This window comes from Natrix helvetica (genome assembly GCF_964273705.1).
Source record: "Natrix helvetica genome assembly, chromosome: 2".
Lineage (NCBI taxonomy): Eukaryota > Metazoa > Chordata > Lepidosauria > Squamata > Natricidae > Natrix > Natrix helvetica.
Genome location: NC_138552.1, coordinates 10,936,232 through 10,956,288, shown reverse-complemented (window position 1 = coordinate 10,956,288; position 20,057 = coordinate 10,936,232). Strand labels below are relative to the sequence as shown.

General features: G+C 44.1%; 1 protein-coding gene across 4 annotated transcripts in view; it reads left to right on the top strand.

Annotated features, from left to right (window-relative positions):
- Nucleotides 1-20,057, top strand: part of MYO5B (myosin VB) — a 330,461-nt gene that overhangs the window by 261,952 nt on the left and 48,452 nt on the right. For 3 of the 4 annotated variants that reach the window (XM_081942523.1, XM_081942520.1, XM_081942521.1), the window contains 3 exons: nt 8,546-8,611; nt 13,971-14,210; nt 17,965-18,065. In XM_081942523.1, the coding sequence (XP_081798649.1) occupies nt 8,546-8,611; nt 13,971-14,210; nt 17,965-18,065 (407 nt within the window). The remainder of the gene's footprint in view (nt 1-8,545; nt 8,612-13,970; nt 14,211-17,964; nt 18,066-20,057) is intronic. The other variant, XM_081942522.1, reaches the window with a different exon arrangement.

Below are 20,057 nucleotides of genomic sequence, written 5' to 3'. Positions count from 1 at the left end.
GGTGCAACTCACTTAAGAACCATCTTGTGTAGCTAGTTCTGGTCATAAGTCAAGGGCTACCTATAAAGGACCACTAGAAAGTGTTAATATATTTTTAGAGGAACAGTGAGTTTTGCACCCTGGTTCAAAAATGTTTTGAAAATCAAATCCCCAAATGATTAGAGACAATCCTTTAAGGATCTAAAGTCAAGCACTGGGGAAATCAGAAGATTCAGGCAGTTCAAATGAGTATAAAGATGTATTGCAAGCTCTCTACAAGAATCCGACCAACTAACAGTCAAGGGAAATGAGCAGGGGATAAGAGAGACATTCAAGGTGGACTGGACTTAGATCTCTTGCTGGCATGCAGAGGGACTCTTGACTTATGGCACGTTTAAACCCCTCCATCAGGCTGAGCCTGGTTATCCCTTACATCAGTGATGGTTAACCTTTCTGGTGCCAAGTGCCCACAGTGCAAGCGCATGCGCGCAAAATCCCAAAATGCAATGCAAGCACTCCCGCACATACATTCCACCCCCCTGTGCATGCGTGCACATCCCCCGCACGTGCCTCCCCCTTCACCCAATTATGGCTTCCAGGTTGGTTCAGGAGGCTTTCCAAGCCCAAAATAGGATATGGGGGAGGGGGGGCTCGCACATTGCCTCCGCACCCCATTCTGGCTTCCAAGTCAGTGCAGGAGGTCTTCCATGTCCAGAACGTGGTGTGGGAGCACTGTGCATGCATGCAAAACCCCAAAATGCAATGCGAGTGCCCCCTGCGCATGCGCCTTGCTCCCGTGCATGTGCATGCGTGTTCCTCACATAAGTTTAAGTTTATTTGATTTATAGACTGCCCCCTCTCCCCGAAGGGACATGTGCCCCATCTTGCGGCAGAGACACGGAGACCAGCAGGCCACTGGGAGACACATGTGCATGTGCTTGCACAGTAGAGCTGGGCTTGCGTGATGGCTGGCGTGCCTGCAGAGAGGGTTCTGTGCGCCACTTGCCATAGGTTCGCCATCACTATCCCACATCAACAATTGCATTTCATTGTTTTGTTGCAGAGTCACACTTCTTACTCTACATCCTATCTTGCCTCTGCGCTTCATTCTAAAGTAGGAATTGCTTTTCATGTCACTTCTACATAGGGTTGATGTCAGGGAGACGAGCAGCTTCAGAATTTGATCACTAGAATTTGCCTTCCTTTGTGAGAAATAAATAAAACGATCGATTCACAATCACCGTTGAACCCAGGAAGGGAAAAGGGATGTAGCATAGATTACTGCTGAGCACAGAACAGAAATTAATATTAACGTTTTGAGAAAGATTATAATTGAAAGTGGTCCAATACTCTAACCTGCTGTTTATTTATTTTTTCTGCAAAAATATCGGAGAACTGGCGCTTTAGAAAGAGTGCTGCTATGCCCTCACATGCGTTTCAGTAAACTGGTGCCGTGCTGCCTTTTGTAGCAAGCAAGATTAAAAGTACAGGGTACAAAATGAACTGAATCTAATGGTGCCGTTCCAGTATGCTTGGAACCGCTCCATTTAAGACTGTAAATGAAAGCTCCCATACTGAAATATGTTCGCAACCTCAGCATCTCTCTTCCCCCGGACAGCTTTCTTTTCGCCCAGCTTCTCCTCCAGAATATTATTCCAGCAGTTGAGAAGGATATTTGTTCTGTTTATAATATGGGGAGGTCTTTTCTTTCCTCTTGCCCCATCCACAATATCTGCCTCCTGAGATGCCTGCGCTTTAGATTTGTGATTGTTCATTAGAAATACATCGAGAATTAGGACCGTGGCTTCTGTTGCTGCATCTTCTGGGCAGGAACGCACAGTCTCTCTATTGAAATGATTTATCTTGCTGTATGGTTAATGAGCTTGGCCATGATTCCTTGGCTGTCATGAAATCCAAGCGATATCAGTTGTATTTCCTGGCCATTGGGAAATTTAGATCTGACTCTTGCATTGGCTCTTGATAGATTGAGGCCAGGTGATGAAAAAGGCAGCGTCAAATTGAATGCCCGTACTTTGCTCTGCTGCTTGCAGTTGAATTTTGCAGTAGCTAGAGTTTTTTAAGATGTAGCGTTTTATTAAGGGGAATATTCAGCTGTTCTTGCAAGAGCTACCGTATTTTTCAGAGTATAAGACACACTGGAGTATAAGACGCACCAAGGTTTTGAAGAGGCAAATTAAAAAAAAAAAGTTTTTGCACTCTGCAAAGCTCCCCAAAATAGCCCGTTTTTTTGCCAAAAAAAGGGCATGGATAGCCTTTAGGAAGCTTATAGAGTGCCCCTGGGGGCGGAGGGAGCAAAATTTCTGCCCTCCCCAACCCCCAAGAGTTCTCTGAAAGCCTCCTACAAGCTATGCACGGCCATTTTGGTGAAGGGTGTGGGGTTTCGGAAGGCAAAAAATGCTGTATTCAGTGTATAAGATGCACCCAGATTTTCAACCTCTTTTTCAGGGAAAAAGGTGCATATTATACTCGGAAAAATACAGAATGTAAATAGGGGGTGTTGGTCTTGTTCATTTGAAGCAGGATGGATTTCTCTAAAAAAGATTCCACGTCGAAGTTGGGTTGCATTTCTCGGCCTCTTAAATTTTTTACATTCATGTCGGAAGCACTAAGGCACTTTCGGGTTGAAAGGATTAGCCGGTGACATCACCATTACCTGGGGGACACCCGTTTGGGGCTCCTTTGATGTCCCTCTTAATGTGCCCAACTAAGTGGCAGGTCACGGAATAGTGCAGCAGCTGTCCAGATGAAGTTGGAGACACTAAAACAAACTTGTAGTCTTTTATATAAATATATTTAACATTTAAAGTTACAGAAAGCTTTTGTTCTGACCCAGAGCATGAAGGAAACTCCTTGTCCCGACAAAAAACCCTTTTATTAATTTATTGTGAATTCTGCTCATTTACATCCAGCAAAGTCTTTCAAGGGAGGATTTACAGTCACAGACCTTATCTGGCTTGGAGAGCTGACAGGCCGATATCTGCAAAACTTGGCAAGGAGTCTCGGAGAGTCACAAACCGATTAAGCGAACTAATTGTCTCCTGCAAACTCCACTCCCCTTTCGCTCCTCTTTTATTTCCTCTGGGAGGGGCCATTCATCATCCACCTGTGGCCTTACTCCCAAGTCGACCCCGTTCCTCAGTTGTTCCTTTCATCTGGCAACTCTGTGCATGCGCACACTGGGAACAGACTCTAGCTGTTTGTCTGCCTCACTGGTATCTGACTTAGGCACCTGATAACTGGCATACGGCTCTGGCCCCCTCTCTGCTTCTGACACAGAGCCCTCGTCAGAGCCTTCCCCAGACTCCAGGACTGGCCCATGTTCCTCATCAATTTCCTCACTGTCCAAATCTTTGCCATCATCCAGAAAAGGAAGATAGTCAGGGACACAGGAACATCATAAGGTAATAATAATAATAATAATAATAATAATAATAATAATAATAATAATAATAATAATAATAATATTTATTTCTTAGCCGCACCCTCTCCCGAAGGACTCAGGGCGGCGTACAATGAAACATATGAAATAAATATATAGACAAGACATACATATAACAAAGACATATACCAGGACATGTACAAGGAGGAGGTCAGCTAATGAATAAAAACCATTAAAATCACAATGTTTAAAATCCCTAAATAATTAATACAATTAAAATACCCAAATAAAAACCCGTCAGGAGCGATATAGTTAGATCAAAGTTGAGCCAGGCCAGCTACTTGGAATAGGTGGGTCTTGTAAATTAATTAATTAATAGTAAATTAATCAGTCTACAGAACATACAGAAGGAAAAAAAGGAAGGGGAGAAGGGAACCTCCCCTTTATACTTACAGCAACCAATCACAACGTAGATTGCCTCATGCATGAGTCAGCACTCTAACTAATCATCTACCACTGTGTGTTATGGCTTATTGTACAGTTTACTGTTCCAGCTACTAAATTCAATATCCTAATAGGGTACCTATCTATCTACTTGCAATTGCAGACTTTCCAACTGCTAAGTCAGGAGGAGCTGCAGCGAATGACAGGAACTCACCCCGTCACGCAGCAGCACTCAGGTCTCAAACACGGGCTTGTTGATCAGCAACCCAGCATCCTAACTACGAGAGATATTTGTATAGGGTTCCGGATCCCATTGCAACCGGTATGGCGCAATGGGGCCCGGCATCCACCACATGAATGCGTGCAGTGCACGCACGCGTCCTTACCTCCTGAGATGCTCCACCTGCTCGGCGGAGCATCGCGCAGGTGCCATATGTTCCGTATGCAGAAGCGGCGAAGAGCTCAAATACCAGTAAGGAGCGCAGGCAGGCGGGTGTGCCCTCCGGAGCACTGTACTGGAACGGTACCCGGTGCTCCCGGCAGGCACTGGTATGCCCGTACCAGGGTGTACCAATCATAACCCACCACTGCATGAGACATATTTGTATTAGGACTTTTCCAAATGATACTAGGCCAGTTTGGTGTAATGGTTAAGGCCTCAGGCTAGAAACTAGAAGACTCTGAGTTCTAATCCTTCCTAAGGCAGGAAGCCAGCTGAATGATTTGTTCATATCCTCATACAGTGTCCTTTTAATGATGCCCCCAAACGTGATGTGATCTCCCCAATCATCTCCAAGGAAGAAATGATCTTACAGTTACTTTCTCTCAGCTCCAAGAAAGAGGCAGTGGGAAGCTACTTCTGAAAAACCTTGCTTAGGTAGTCCTCAATTTACGCATTTAGTGACTGTTCAAAGTTACAACAGCACTGAAAAAAGTGACTAGTGGTCGTTTTTCACAGTTACGTCCTTTCCAGCATCCCCATGATCGTGTGATCAAAATTCAGATGCTTTTCAACTGCTTCATATTTATGACCGTTGCTGTCTCCCAAGGTCATGCGATCCCCTTTGCGACTTTCTGACAAGCCAAGTCAATGGGGAAGTCAGCTTCACTTTAACAAATGGGGTACTAACTTATCAACTGCAGTGATTCACTTAACAACCGAGATAAGAAAGGTTGTAAAATGGGGCAAGATTCACTTAACAAATGTCTCGCTTAACAACAGAAATTTAGGGCTCGGCTGTGGTCGTAAGTTGAGGACTACCTGTATTTCATTGTGGATTGAGTGATCATGCAGAAGGTTGAAAGAAAGAAAAGGTGAGCTCGTCAGGGCTTTTCACCAGTCTACCAAGGCAGAAGAGAGAAAGATGGAAGAAATCTTGGGCTAGTCTACTTCAGTAGAGGGAATAAGTTATGGAATTCAGTTACAGCGCATATTGTCCACTTGCCACAGCTTTGATGACAACTCTTCACAGCAGGGCGAGGTGGCTACAACTCCATGGAAAAATCCATCATTTTAATGCAGATGTATGGCTGGGGCTTAAAATCCATCATTTTAAGCTCCAGCCCTACAGAGTTAAGCTGTAGTTTATTTTACCACGTTATAATGCCTTGGTAAGGCCACACTTGGAATTACTGCATTCAGTTTTGGTCACCACGATGTAGAAAAGATGTGGAGACTCTAGAAAGAGTGCAGAGAAGAGCAACAAAGATGATTAGGGGACTGGAGGCTAAATCATATAAAGAACGGTTGCAGGAACTGGGTATGTCTAGTTTAATGAAAAGAAGGACTAGGGGAGACACGATAGCAGTGTTCCAATATCTCAGGGGCTGCCACAAAGAAGAGGGAGACAAACTATTCTCCAAGGCACCTGAGGGCAGGACAAGAAGCAATGGGTGGAAACTAATCAAGGAGAGAAGCAACTTAGAACTGAGGAGAAACTTCCTGACAGTTAGAACAATTAATCAGTGGAACAACTTGCCTCCAGAGGTTGTGAATGCCCCAACACTGGAAGTCTTTAAGAAGATGTTGGATAGCCATTTGTCTGAAACGGTATAGGGTTTCCTGCCTAAGAAGGAGGTTGGACTAGAAGACCTCCAAGGTCCCTTCCGATTCTGTTATTCTATTCTACGTTTCTCTCCAGGTAAAAGATGGGAAGAAGCAGCTGTCCCTTTAGATTTTGTGAGGGTGATCTAACGGCAGTAGTAGCAAAGACCCCCCTGAACTTTTCTAGTCTCATCTCTCCAAAATGCATCAGGATTTCCAATTCATGATTTACAGTCAGCGCCACTGTTGCCATCCCAAAGCACAAGAAAAGGACAAGATAGGGGAAACTTAGAGAATATTGGGCATAGCAGTAGGCAGTTTCATAAGATGAAGTCCACTGGGCTCACCCCAGGAGCATCACCTTTTCCTGCAATGGTAAAATAGTAAATTGGGGTTGACGGTTCTTGACAACCTACATTTGCTTCTCCAGAACTGATATAACTTCTCTTGGGGATCAAGTAAACCAGAGCTCTGCCTCCAACTCAGAATGTCTGCAACCTCTTAATCAGTGCTGACAGGCTGAAAAATAAAGTCCTTGCATGCTTCCAGATTTCTTATCGCTTCGTGAAAGGCAAATGTCTTTTTTGCGGCGTATTATGGATGGTGGCAGTTCTGCTCCACCTCCACCCTCCACTAGTCAGGTTTCTCCTTCAGTGGCTGACCCTTCCTTTTGGGAGACACTGTTTTTAGAAGTTCTGCTCGTCCTACGCATCAGTCGCTTCTGTTTGTTTGGGGCTTTTCTGGCGCAAAAAGAATCATTTATTTAACAGGATGCTCATCACAATCGGAGTCCTAGGAGAGCAGCCTTTCCGCTTCTTTTTGGGATGCATTTTTTATTCATGTTGACAAACAGAAGCAACAACAGCTTAAACGGGAAAGAAAAAACGCCCTGCAACTTTTAAATGCTCCGTTGCAGAAAATCAAACGGATTGGAGTCTGAGGTTTTAGAACTCAAGGTATCATCATAGGCCTGTGATGGCAAACCTATGGCACGTAGGCCACAGATGGCACGCCGAGCCCTCTCTTGGGGCAAGCCAGCCGTCGCCCCAGCCCAGCTCCACCGCGCATGTGTGCACACCTACTGCCAGCCAGCTGGGTTTCGGGTCTCTGCTGTGTATCGTGGGGATGGGGCACATGTGGGGGACGCAGGCAGGGCACATGCGCATGGGTGCTCGCAATGCATTTTGGGGGTTGTCACACATGCGCATGCCCCCTGCCCCCTGTTTTGGGTGTAGAAGGCCTCCTGCACCAACCTGGAAGCCAAAATGGGGCACCAGCGTCTTATACACTGAATACAGTGTTTTGTGCCTCCCGAAACACTGCCCCCTTCACCAAACTCGCTGTGCATAGCCTTTAGGAGGCTTCCAGAGTAATCCTGGGGGGTGGGGAGGGCAGAAACGAGCAAAAAACAGGTCGTTTTTTGCTCATTCCCCCCCCCCCCAGGAGCGCTCTATAAGCCTCTTAAAGGCTATGCAGAGTGCAAATTTTTTTTTATTTGCCTTTTCAAAACCTTGGTGCGTCTTATATTCTGAAAAATACGGTTATTTGTTCTCACTGTCAGGAAACTTCTCCTTAGTTCTAGGTTGGACCTCTCTTTGATAAGATATTCAGCTGGTTTTCGGGTCTCAGCCGTGCAATGTGGGGGTGGGGCGCATGTGGGGGACGTGTGCACAGGGCGCAGGGCACATGTGCAGGGGTGCTCACATTGCATTTTGGGGGTTCTCACACATGCGCGTGCCCCACTGCACCCCATTTTGGGCATGGGAGGCCTCCTGCACCAACCTGGAAGCCAAAATGGGGCACCATGTGAGCCCCCCCCCCAGTGTCCTATTTTAGACCTTGAAAGACTCCTGCACCAACATGGAAGCAAAATGGGGCCCGGGGGAGCCGTGCAAGCCCCCCCCCCCAGTGCCTTGCTTTGAGCGTGGAAAGCCCCCTGCACCAACCTGGAAGCCAAAAATGGGCGAGAGGGGATGCACATGCATGCGCGGGGGGACAACTGGCAAGAAAGGTGGTAAAATGGGGCAAACTCAAGTTAACAACTGTTGTGCTTAGCAACAGGAATTTGGGGCTCAATTGTGGTTGTAAGTCAAGGACTACCGCAGTGATGGGATTCAGCCAGTTGGCACCTATTCGGGTGAACCAGGTGTTAACTTTCTAAGCAGTTTGGAGAACCGGTTGTTGGAAGAAATCTCCTTTTGTTTTTCCCCCACTCTGCAGGGCTAATCCTGTAAGGAAGGCAGGAAGGAAACATTCTGGTGCTGTTTCTAGCCTAATCTTTATTGCCCTGCTTACAGAAACTGCCTCTCCGGTTAACCCTTGCTACATTGTAACAGCTAAGGCGAAGCGCCCATCGACGTGAATGACGTTGAGTTGACCACGCCCACCCAGTCACATGACACCAAGCCACGCCTACCCAGTTGGTCATCAGGGCAGAGAACCAGTTGTTAAATTATTTGAATCCCACCGCTGGACTACCGGCACTTAAAATGAGGGATCAGGAAATCCCTTTGCTTGTACTTCTATCATCTCACACCATGGTTTATCTTGTCCTCAGATTGCTCTGTTTCCTAAACGCCCTTTACTTTTAATATCCTTTAAAAGGCCTGCAAGCAGAAATCCACCGTTACCTGTTATCAAATCAGATGTCTCTCTTGTTGTCTTCCTAATCCATCTAGGTAATTGAAACGAAGAATGAAATGGATTTGGACCGAGATACAGATCTAGCATACAACAGTCTGAAGGTAAAAGAAATCTCCGGGGGTTTTCCCCCCCACAATGCCAGGTATCAGGTAATGGTGCTAATAACCTGCAAGAGCTTTACTTTATCAGTCTTTATAAATCTCTCTTGCAGGAGCATTGTATAATATCTGGTCATACTTTACTAACATAATTTTTCTTTACTTGAATTGGGGTGGGGGGGGGAGAGTGTTGTTGAGATTTCAACTATTCCGAGTTGAAGCTTACTTCAGTTTTCTCTTGCTTTATAAGCCCCACGAAGATCATAAATATGACAATTGGTCAGAAAGTTACATTTTCATCACTGTGAAAGTGTCACTAAACAAAACAGTTGCTAAGTGAGGGCTTCCCGTATTCAACAAGGTATACCCTTCTATTGGTTGGTATAATTGACTACGGAGTGGAATTAGGATGTGTGCATGTAGAAGGATGTTTTCCTTGGATGATATTGCTAGATAGGAAAATAAAAAAGCTTGCAAAATTGGAGACAAAGCTTTCATAATAGAATAACTAGAGTTGGAAGGGATCTTGGAGGTCTTCTGGTCCAACCTCCTGCTCAAGCAGGAGACCTTAGGACATTCCAGACAAATGGCTGTCCAGTCTCTTCTTGAAAACCTTCAGTGATGGAGCATCCACAGTGTATGGCGGCACGTTTTCCCACTGTTTACCGTATTTTTCAGAGTATAAGATGCACCTTTTCCCCTCAAAAAAGAGGCTGAAAATCTGGGTGCATCTTATATACTGAATACAGCATTTATTGCCTCCTGAAACCCCAAACTGGCTGTGCATAGCCTTTCGGAGGCTTCCAGAGTGCTCCTGGGGGCTGGGGAGGGCAGAAATGAGCAAAAAATGGGTCGTTTTTCACTCGTTTTTGCCCCCCACCCCACCCCCCCACCCCCAGGAGCCCTTTAAAAGGCTATGCAGAGTGCAAAAACTTTTTTTTAAATTTTGCCTCTTCAAAACCTTGGTGCGTCTTATACACTGAAAAATATGGTAATTGTTCTCACTGTCAGGAAATCTCTTCTTAGTTCTAGGCTGGACCTCTCTTTGATAAGATATTCAGATTTGGTAAAAAAAATCAATAAAAAAGGTCCTCATACCATTTTAAAAATACAAAATGCAACATAAACCTGAATATATAGAAAGATGTTGCTGTTTGGAGTTTGAAAGGGATACTCTCCCCCCCCCACCCCCCTCCCCCCCACAGTTTTTTGTTCTGTTGGATACTGGAAGAAACTTGTAAGTGGACAGGTCCAAAATCTCTATTCCAGGATTTTAGGGCCACAAGTAAGGCATTGGATCCCAAGTTATCCTGGGTACTCAGTAACTCAGAATTTGATTAAATGGTAGGAAGGATACCAAGTTGGTTTGGAAAAATAATAATAATTTAATTGGATCTTAGAGCTGTCCCATCTTGTTGCAGAGACCTTGAAAGAAAGTATAAGAAAGAAAAGTCACATAGCAGCTCTTATCTGTTCTATTCAGCCAGAAGAACATGTTCTCCTTGCCTGTCAATTTCCTACTGTTCTTCTTAAGAAATGTTACTGCTGAATATTAACCATGCCTATAGAAATGACTGTTGCAATATCACATAGAAAGACCTAAAGGAATTAATTAGGACTGATTAATTAATAAATTAGGCATGCATATCTCTTCAGAGCGAAAAGTTAAATCCAGCCATTACCAAAGAGAGAAATCTGAGCATCTGCAGAGCATTTAATTCTAGGATTTATTTCTGATTTACAACCCACCAATTTGGAGCACAGTAGGGCTCTCCAATATGGAATGGGAATTAAAAATCTACAATAAATTTAAAACACAACCACACAGTCTTCCTATGGAACTGGGAATCATGAATAAAAACATTAACACTAATGTATTAAAGACTCAGTCTTTTTGACTCAGGAGGCTGTCACCACAATTCAACCTGCCCTATTACCAAAAATGGGAATTTTTATCTTACTAATTAAAGTTCTTCTGGGTTGTACCTTGTAAGCTAGAAGGTTGAATACCTGTGCAAAGTTATTCAACTTTGGAGATGAAATCTTAAAATGATGGCGTAGAGCAGTGATGGCTAACCTTTTTGTAAAGGCGCACCAAAAGTTCGGGATCGAACTTCCTGTTGGCCCATTGTGCCTGTTTTTCACCCTCCCCAGGCTCCGGAGGCTTTCCTGAAGCCTGGGGACAACAAAAATGGCCTCTCCCAACCCTCCGGAAGGCTGAAAATCAGCACGCGCCGGAGCTGAGGACTGGCTTGCTGGCAAATATGGCTCCGCGTGCCACAAATAGCGCACATACCATAGATTCGCCATCACGGATGTAGAGAGATCAAGAGTCTGGTCCCAACTTTTGGATAAGGGATAATTTGTACCCCATCTTGGAGATGATGATGATTTATTTATTTATACCCAGCTTTTAGTATTTTCACAAATAAGTCAGAAAACATATTCAATAGAACGTCCTCCTCCAGTTTTCCCCAGAACAACAGCCCTGTGAGGTGAGTTGGGCTGCGTGGGAGGGACTGGCTCAAAGTCATCTAGCTGGCTTTAATGTCTAAGATGGGACTAGAATTTCCAGTCTCCTGGTGATTGGCCCAATGTCATCCTGCCAGCTTTCATGCTTAAAGCAGGACTAAAACTCACCATCTCCTGGTGATTGGCCCAAAGTCACCCACAGTTAAGGTGCGTGTCAGCCCTGGAAGCCATTGTGAGATTAGAACTCAGCTTCCTGTTCTAAGGTTGACGCTTCCACCACTAGACATCAAGGCAAGACAGGTAATAGCCCAACGTTTCCCAATTTTGTTGGGAAACCCCTGCAAATATGTTAGAACCATTCTCAATTCTTGGAGTTCTCATCTCAATGCATCTGGAAGACCCAGACTGCAGAAAATTGTCAGTATAGTCCATTTCCTAAGTTAGCCCTTATGGATTTTTCCATTTTGTGTGCAAAATTCCCTAAGGACCAAGGCATAAATAGAATTTGCTGTTTCTTCTTATTTATTTTTTACTGACATAAACAGTTTTCAAAAAAAATGATTGCATTTTGAACTTTTTTCTTATTGTGCTCATGATTAATGCAGAGGCGCTTGGAATTTGAGAGTATTTTTTTTTCCCTTTGAGGAAAAGTCAAGATAGTGGATAGAGGTCATTGGTAAATTGTTTCCTTTAGAAACAATAAATGTTTAGGAGGGAGTAAATCAATAGCCTCCTTTTCCTTCTCTGGTGTTCCCCCTGCTTTTCCATGCAAGTAATAATAGGAGGTTTCTACTGTATCTTGCAAGTGAGAGCCAATTTCCTGCGGTGATTGAAGCAACAGATTAGAAACCAGGAGACTGGGAGTTCTAGTCCCCCCTTGGGCAGAAAGCCAGATGAGTAACTCCTTGATGCCCGGCGTCCTCCTTGATGCCCGGCTGTCAATGGAGGACCATGTGGCAGCCGTGGCAAGGGGGGCGTTCCACCAGGTTCGCCTGGTGCGCCAATTGCGCCCCCTACTGGACCGGAGTGCCCTGCGCACGGTCACTCATGCGCTGGTGACGTCTCGCCTGGACTACTGCAATGCCCTCTACATGGGGCTTCCCTTGGGACGCATCCGGAGACTGCAGCTAGTTCAGAACGCAGCCGCGCGGGTTATTATGGGGAGTACACGTTACTCCCATGTAACACCTCTCCTGCGCGAGCTGCACTGGCTACCTGTGGCCTTTCGGGTGCGTTTCAAGGTATTGATTACCATCTTTAAAGCGCTCCATGGCATAGGACCTAGTTATCTGCAGGATCGCATCCTACCACACACGTCCCTGCGACCTATCCGCTCACACAGGGAGGGGCTCCTCCTGGTGCCGTCCGCTAGGCAATGCCAGCGGGCGACACCTAGGAGTAGGTCCTTCTCTGTGATGGGCCCAACCCTCTGGAATGACCTCCCCCCTGACATTCGAACTACCACCGACCTCCGTTCCTTCCGTCAAAAGTTAAAGACTCACCTATTTCAATCAGCTGGCCTGGCACTTTCTTAGTTTTACTCCCGGGGATTTATTTTAATTGGGTTTGGGGTTTTAATTGGGATGTTTTTAGGTATTTATTTCTTGTACAGTCTATCTCCCCCTCTAAATGTATTTTAAATGTATTTTATTGTTATGACGGTATTTTATTTGCATTGACTGTACACCGCCCCGAGTCCCTTTTTGGGAGAGGGGGCGGTCTAAAAATCTAAGAAATAAATAAATAAATAATAACTTTGGGGGAGGACCTCTCTCTCAACCCTAGAAAGGAGACAATAGCAAACCACTTTTGATATTTTGCCAAGAAAGCTGCAAAGACTTGTCCAGGCAGTCAGCAGGTATCAAAAAGCCTAAAACCGAAAAACTTTGTAAATAATCTGTGCTGCTTCTAGAATTAATGGGAAAAGAATGAGAATAAGATCAAAAATCAACCAAAAATAGAAGATTGGTATCATGAATACACACGAAGCAGACTGTTTAGTCCAGGGGTGTCCAAACTTGGGAACTTTAAGACTTGTGGACTTCAAGATATTCTGCCTCTTGCACTTGATGTGGTTTGTATATTCTCCCCACCTGCTTTGTTTGACCAGCTGGCCTCTCCAAGTGATGGAGAGGAACTGAAACATTAAGTTAAACGTGCTCCCCCATCTGTCTTGAGTTTTATCATCCAGCTCTGTGCATCTGTTCTGCAGGAGACTTCCCCAAACCACGAAGCAAACTCCTTGTCACGACAAAAACCCCTTTTTATTAAGTTATTGTGAATTCATCTCATTCACATCCAGCAAAGTCTTTCAAGGGTGAATTTACAGTCACAGACCTTATCTGACTTAGAGAGCTGCCGGTCAATATCTTTGAAACTTGGGAAGGAGTCTCAGAGAGTCACCGAACTAATTGTCTCCTGCAAATTCAACTCTCTTTTTGCGCCTCTTTTATTCTGTATGGGAGGGGCCATTCACCGTCCACCTGTGGCCTTATTCCCAAGTCGAGCCTTGTTCCTTAGCTGTTCCCTTCATCTAGCAACTCTGTGCATGCGCACACTGGCAACAGGCTCCAACTGTTTGTCTGCCTCACTGATGTCTGACTCCGAAGGCAGTTGATAACTGTTTGACAGCCCTGGCCCCCTCTCTGCCTCCGACACAGAGCCCTCATCAGAGCCTTCCCCAGACTCCATGACTGTCCCATGTTCCTCCTCAACCTCCTCACTGTCCAAATCAGCTGCCAGCTCCCCTGGCTGCCTGGGGGAGGGGGCATCACATAATCTAGCTGACCGTTTTGGGTGCGTTTTCCCCAACACTTAAACACACCCACCCTCCATTAGTTATGTAAATGTATGGAAATGGGAATCACTTTTCAAATATCCTTTTTAATAGAGGCAAGAGTTAGAATCTGAGAACAAGAAACTGAAAAATGACCTAAATGAACTCAGGAGGGCTGTTGTGGATGGCGTAGTCCAAAACAATTCTTCCAATGATGTTCATGACACCTACAACCTACTCCTGAATCAGCTCAAGTCAGCTAGCGAAGAGCTGGAAGTCCGGAAGGAAGAGGTGCTCATTCTCAGGACCCAGATTATAAAAGCAGCCCAACAAAAAGACGCAGGCAGAAATATGGTAACGAAAGAGAAAGAAAGCGTGTGCAACTTGCCTCACTGTGCATGTGTTCTTTTCGCCGTGTTATTGGCTGTCGTGCAGATTGTTTTGCTAAAATTGCAAAGCCGACCTTGTTTAGAAGCTGTTTGTTCATCCACTTTTTTATTTTAAAGGCATTATTTGAGAGAGAGAAAGAGAGAGGAGGGAAACTTCTGGTTTTAAATCTGTAAGCTGGAAAATGATGGAGATTTTGACGTGCAGAGGAAGTGTCTATGGAGATTCTCAATCATCCAGGTTATGGTTGTCCCAAAGGTGCTTTTTCCAAAAGACGACTGGATTTTTCTTGGGTTTTTTTCTTTCTTTCCAAACACTTTGCTTCTCATCCAAGAAGCTTCTTCAGATCTAATTGACTGGATCCTTCTATTCCCCACCAGTCAGGTAGAACTGGAATTGAACCGAAGAAGCTCCTTGAATGCGAAGCAAAATGTTTTCAAGGGGGAGGGAAAAACACCTATGAAACTCTATTTGCCTTTTGGAAAAAAAAAAACACCTTTGCAGAGGAAATATCTAGCCCCCAAATTAGTCAGATGTGGCCTTGCAAATTCTACACATTCAGCTTTGGCAGATAAAGGAATTAGGTGCCACTTGCTTTTCTTCTTGACAACAATGCAGTGATGGAGATTGATGGTGAGCCATGGTGGCACAGAGTGCAGTACCGCAGGCTACTTCTGCAGACTGCCGGCTGCCTGCAATTTGGGCCGTTCAGATCTCACCAGGCTCAAGGTTGACTCTGCCTTCCATCCTTCCGAGGTCGGTAAAATGAGGACCCAAATTGTTGGGGGCACTAGAGCAAATGGACAGTTCTCAGCTCCAAGCTTGGATCTAGAGTGGGAATAAGAGCTGCTCTTGAGGTTTGTGGAAGAGCCTCGGGGGGTGGGGGTGGGGGGTGGAATCCCACTCATAGTCTTCGACTGGACTTGGTGGAGCCTTCAGTGGGTTTTCTGCAAACAAAGCTATTGATGTAGCATTGAATCAACATTGCACGGGAAAGCAACAGCAATTTGGAATTGCTTGTAGGCAATATTGAGATATGTGACAAACCACGAGTTAGCAGAGGACAAGTTCAGCAGGGATGCTTAATTTTGGTTCCTGCATTAAACAGCAGATTGGCCCTTCGGATTTGAATATCCTTAATCCATGGTAAGGAAGCTGAAAGATCTGGCGATCTATGATGAACAGAGGATTCTTGGGCCAGTTTGGGGCAAGATTAACGTCTGCTCTAAAAATGTAGATTACCATAGGGGTGGGATTCAGCCGGTTCAGACCGGTTCAAGTGAACCGGATGCTAATTTTATATCTGGTTGGCCAAACTGGTAGTTGCAAGGACTAGCTGGTCCCTCCCACCCTGCTCTGCCACTCCCAGGAGTCTCCACACAGCCCGTTTTGAATGCCAGGTAACTGCAAGGCCCATGCGGAGACTCCGGGAGGGCGAAAAATGGGCCTACCAGAAGTTCCCGAAGTCCAGAAACAAGCCCGAGTACAAGAAAAGCTTAGTTTAATATTAGGGGTCTCCAGCCTTGGCAAATCCAGGTTGTGGATTTCAACTCTCAGAATTCCAGCCATGCTGGCTGCAGAATTATGAAGTTGAAGTCGACAAATCTTAAAGCTGCCAAGATTGGAAACCCCTGGCTTATATGGTCCTCTACTGTATTCACTTGGGAGAAGTCCTTTAAAGGCCTCTCTCCAGCTGATCTAATGATGGGCATATTGACAGTATGGTTGTTAAAAAATAATGGCAAAACCTAATAAACTGAAGGTGAAAGGTAAAGCAATTTCCACTGGCAAGAACCTGGCATTTGATTGATCAACCAGTTTCAGCTACATCAACACTAACTTCAAAAGAGGTGCAAGTATCAGTAAAAACGTATTCGTATTTCAAACAACTTGCACTGGGGAAATGTTGATTCAAAAGTCTTAATCAGGGAAAGGCATGAGCCAGAGAATTAAAACATATTAATTTGTATTTTTAAAAAGGCATTTAGGCATGTACATTTAAATAATAATATTAATAACTCCTGTATAAACATCAGAGAAACATGTATTCAAAGTCATCCAAAGTCACTTTGGATAGAGAGATGGGCAGATGATAGATAGATAGATGATAGATAGATAGATAGATAGATAGATAGATAGATAGATAGATAGATAGACAGACAGACAGACAGACAGACAGACAGACAGACAGACAGAGACAGAGACAGACAGAGAGAAAGACAGACAGACAGAGACTGACAGACAGACAAGATGATGATGGATGGATGGATGGATGGATGGATGGATGGATGGATGGATGGATGGATGGATGGATGAATGAATGATAGATGTGTGTGTGAGAGAGATTATAGATACATGATAGATACATGAGAGATAGATAGATAGATAGATAGATAGATAGATAGATAGATAGATAGATAGATAGATAGATGATAGATAGATAGATGATAGATAGATAGATAGATAGATAGATAGATAGATAGATAGATAGATAGATGATAGATCTACACAAACACAAATACACACACGCACAAATACATACACACATAAATGTTAGCAAACATTTTGTTAATTGAAAAAAATGCTAATGCGGTTAAGAAAATGAAATGGGTGTTAATTGATTTGCTTATCCTTAGGCTTATCCTCAAGCAATATCAAAGTTAATCCTTCCCCTAAATTGTAAGAAGGATACTCTTCCACAGTATTTGCATTGACAATTTTCATTTTCTAAAGCTTTTTGCTACTCTTAAGAGATTGTCAGCATTGTGGTGAATGTGTAGGATTAATATTTGGATTACTTTACAGAACCACAGAATTTCTTCTTTAGGGTTGCATCTCGGGATTATTATTATTTAAATAGGAGAATTGAGGAGGAAAGAATATAAACCGCACGAGTAAAATTCTGCCAAGTGTCACTTTTCTCTATCTGCAACAACTGAACTAATACAAAGACTAATTCCTGAGGATGACTTTGGCTATACCTGGTATATTTCTTCCAGTACTGTGATGAATTTTATAACTTTCTCCATTTCACTTTCTGCTTTAAGCCCTCCTAGAAGGGTTACATTGTAATGGGGTGAGCTCCTGTTCCTTTCCCAGCTCTTGCCCACCTAGCAGTTTGAAAGCATGCACTTGCAAGTAGATCAATAGGTACCACTGGTGAGAAAGTAATAATGTTCCATGCACCTTTGGCGTATAGCCATGCTGGCCACATGACCATGGAAAATGTCTTCAGACAACGCTGGTCACAGATGAGACACAGCTGGACAGAGAAACCTTTATCCTTAGATCCCAGTGTTAATATCACTGATTTCTTCTCCTTGTAAGGCGGCAAACACATTGGTTTTATGTTGGTATCATACAGTATATCCCTGCTCCTACATTTGGGAGCAGTGATTTTGTGAAATGGATTATTTGGTATATTTCAACAGAGAATCCTCACTGCTGTCTTTAAAATGCAGCATTCTTTAGAGGAGAGGGAAGAGAATTAAGCCAAGTTTTTAAATCTATCCCCAGTCTCTCTCTCTTTCTCATTCTTTTTAACTTCCTTTAGGTTGTATTACTTGGGCTTTTTCTGTTAGCTTTCTGTTGCTTTTCATTTCTTTTTGTGGCTGTGTTAAATGTGCTTGCAAACCCAAATTAGCACATGCGCAACCAACATGTTATGGAAAATAGCAATAATGTTATGAGGCAAAATATTGATCTTTTGACTTTTTTTAAGGAATCAAACCTCAAGACGCAGACCAGTTGGCCCAATAGTGACAAGCACGTGGATCCAGAAGATGCAATTGAGGCCTACCATGGAATGTGTCAAACTAACCGGTAAGCTGTCTTGATCTATCCACTATGAAAGGTCAAAAAAATTAGAATTGGGGCCTCTTTAAACTCATTAAATTAATTGGGAGGAGGGTCACCAGAGCAGATAATCAACAATGACAATCCTGTTAAAGAAACATACATTACTTCCTCTTATAAAAACATCACCTATCTGGGCTAAAGCAGAGGTGGGTTTCTACCAGTTTGCTCAATTCGGGCGAACCAGTAGTGGTAATTTGGCCTGGGTCGCAGAACCGGCAGCCACCCAGGCTGGCCACGCCTCCGAACTGGTTCCCCGATTATTAGTAGTTTTTTTTCTTCTTTGCGCGTGCACAGAACAATTTACAGTGAAGTGTGCACGCGCACGAAGCACACATGAAGTGAACTGGTACCAACACCGGTAGGAACCCACCCCTGGGCTAAATGTGGTGTGCCTGTTTGTGGACTTATATTTCTTGGCGACGTATCTTTGTATTGTACTCTTCATGTGTTGCGGGGAACTTCTGGAGAACTTTTTTGCAGTATCTGGCAACCATCCTAAATAATAAGAGGAACTGAATTCTTTTTAAGTCTCATTGTGGAGAAAGGTTTACAAACTTAAGTGCACCAAGAGTGCTTTTCAAAAGACAAAGTTTCTTGGTTTTCTTTTTTCCTTGAAGACAGTTTGCTTTTCATCCAAGAAGCTTCTTCAGTTTTGAGAACTAGCCTGCTGGCTTAACCATTAGAGTCTGTCTCTCTGTCTCTGTCTTTCTCTCTGTCTCTTTGTCTCTGTCTCTCTCTCTCTGTCTCTGTCTCTCTCTCTCTGTCTCTCTCTCTGTCTCTCTCTCTCTGTGTCTCTGTCTCTGTCTCTGTCTCTGTCTCTCTCTCTCTCTCTCTCTCTCTCTCTCTCTCTCTCTCTCTCTCTCTCTCTCATATTAATATTAGTGCCATTTAAAGTTAGCTGTTTATGAAGCAAGGATCTTACCTAGAACCTTGAAAAGAACGAAACCTGGAACCTTTTCCTGAAAAACCTTTACTACTTTAAGTGGAGAGGTTTCAGTTAGCATTCTTTTGATCGTTGTTTGGGGTGTCAACCTTGTAAAATACGGAAACAAAGCAAATCTATAGCTACAGTTGTCCCTAACCATTTCTTCTCTGTAAATGTTAGTCATTCCCTTGTATATATATTGATTTTTCTTTTGTTGGCCTACAAGTCTCCTTGCTCACAGATTTTTATCTGTTTGCTACAGTTATTTTGGTCAACTCTGCAAACATTTCTTCGGCTGAGTTTTCCCTCACATTGACTTGCAACTCATTCACAGGTCCGTTCACTTCTGGATTCACAATCTATCGTGACCGGAGGTGGTATTCAGCAGGTTCTGACCAATTCTGGAGAATCCGTAGTGGAAATTTTGAGTAGTTCGGAGAACCGGTAAATACCACCTCTGACTGGCTCCACCCCCATCTATTCTCTGCCTCCCGAGTCCCAGCTGATTGGGAGGAAATGGGGATTTTACAGTATCCTTACCCTGCCACGCCCACCAAGCCATGCCCACAGAAGAGGTAGTAAAAAAAAATTGAATCCCACCACTGATGTGGACTTCCACTCCCAGAATTCCTCAGTCAGCCATGCTGGCTGGGGAGTTCTGGGAGTTGAAGTCTACCAGTCTTAAAGTTGGCAATTTGAAGGTCCCCCCAATACTCCAGACTAGTATGTTAGAGAACTGCAATGTTGTAAATAGGAGTATAGAAAGGTGCTTTGACCTGTGGGACCCTCGACATTGTACCTGCAACTCTTTAAAGCAGCTGGGACTATGAAGCAGCTGCAGATATATAGTTGCTTTAAAGAGATTCAGAGAAGTTCGTGCTCCTGTGCCCTTCAGCTGGAATTCTGGGAGTTGAAGTTCACACCTCTTAACAGTGGTGGGTTTCAAAATTTTTTAGAACAGCTTCTGTAGGTGTGGCCTGCTTTGTGGGAGTGGCTTACCAGCCATGTGACCGGATGGGAGTGGCTTGCCA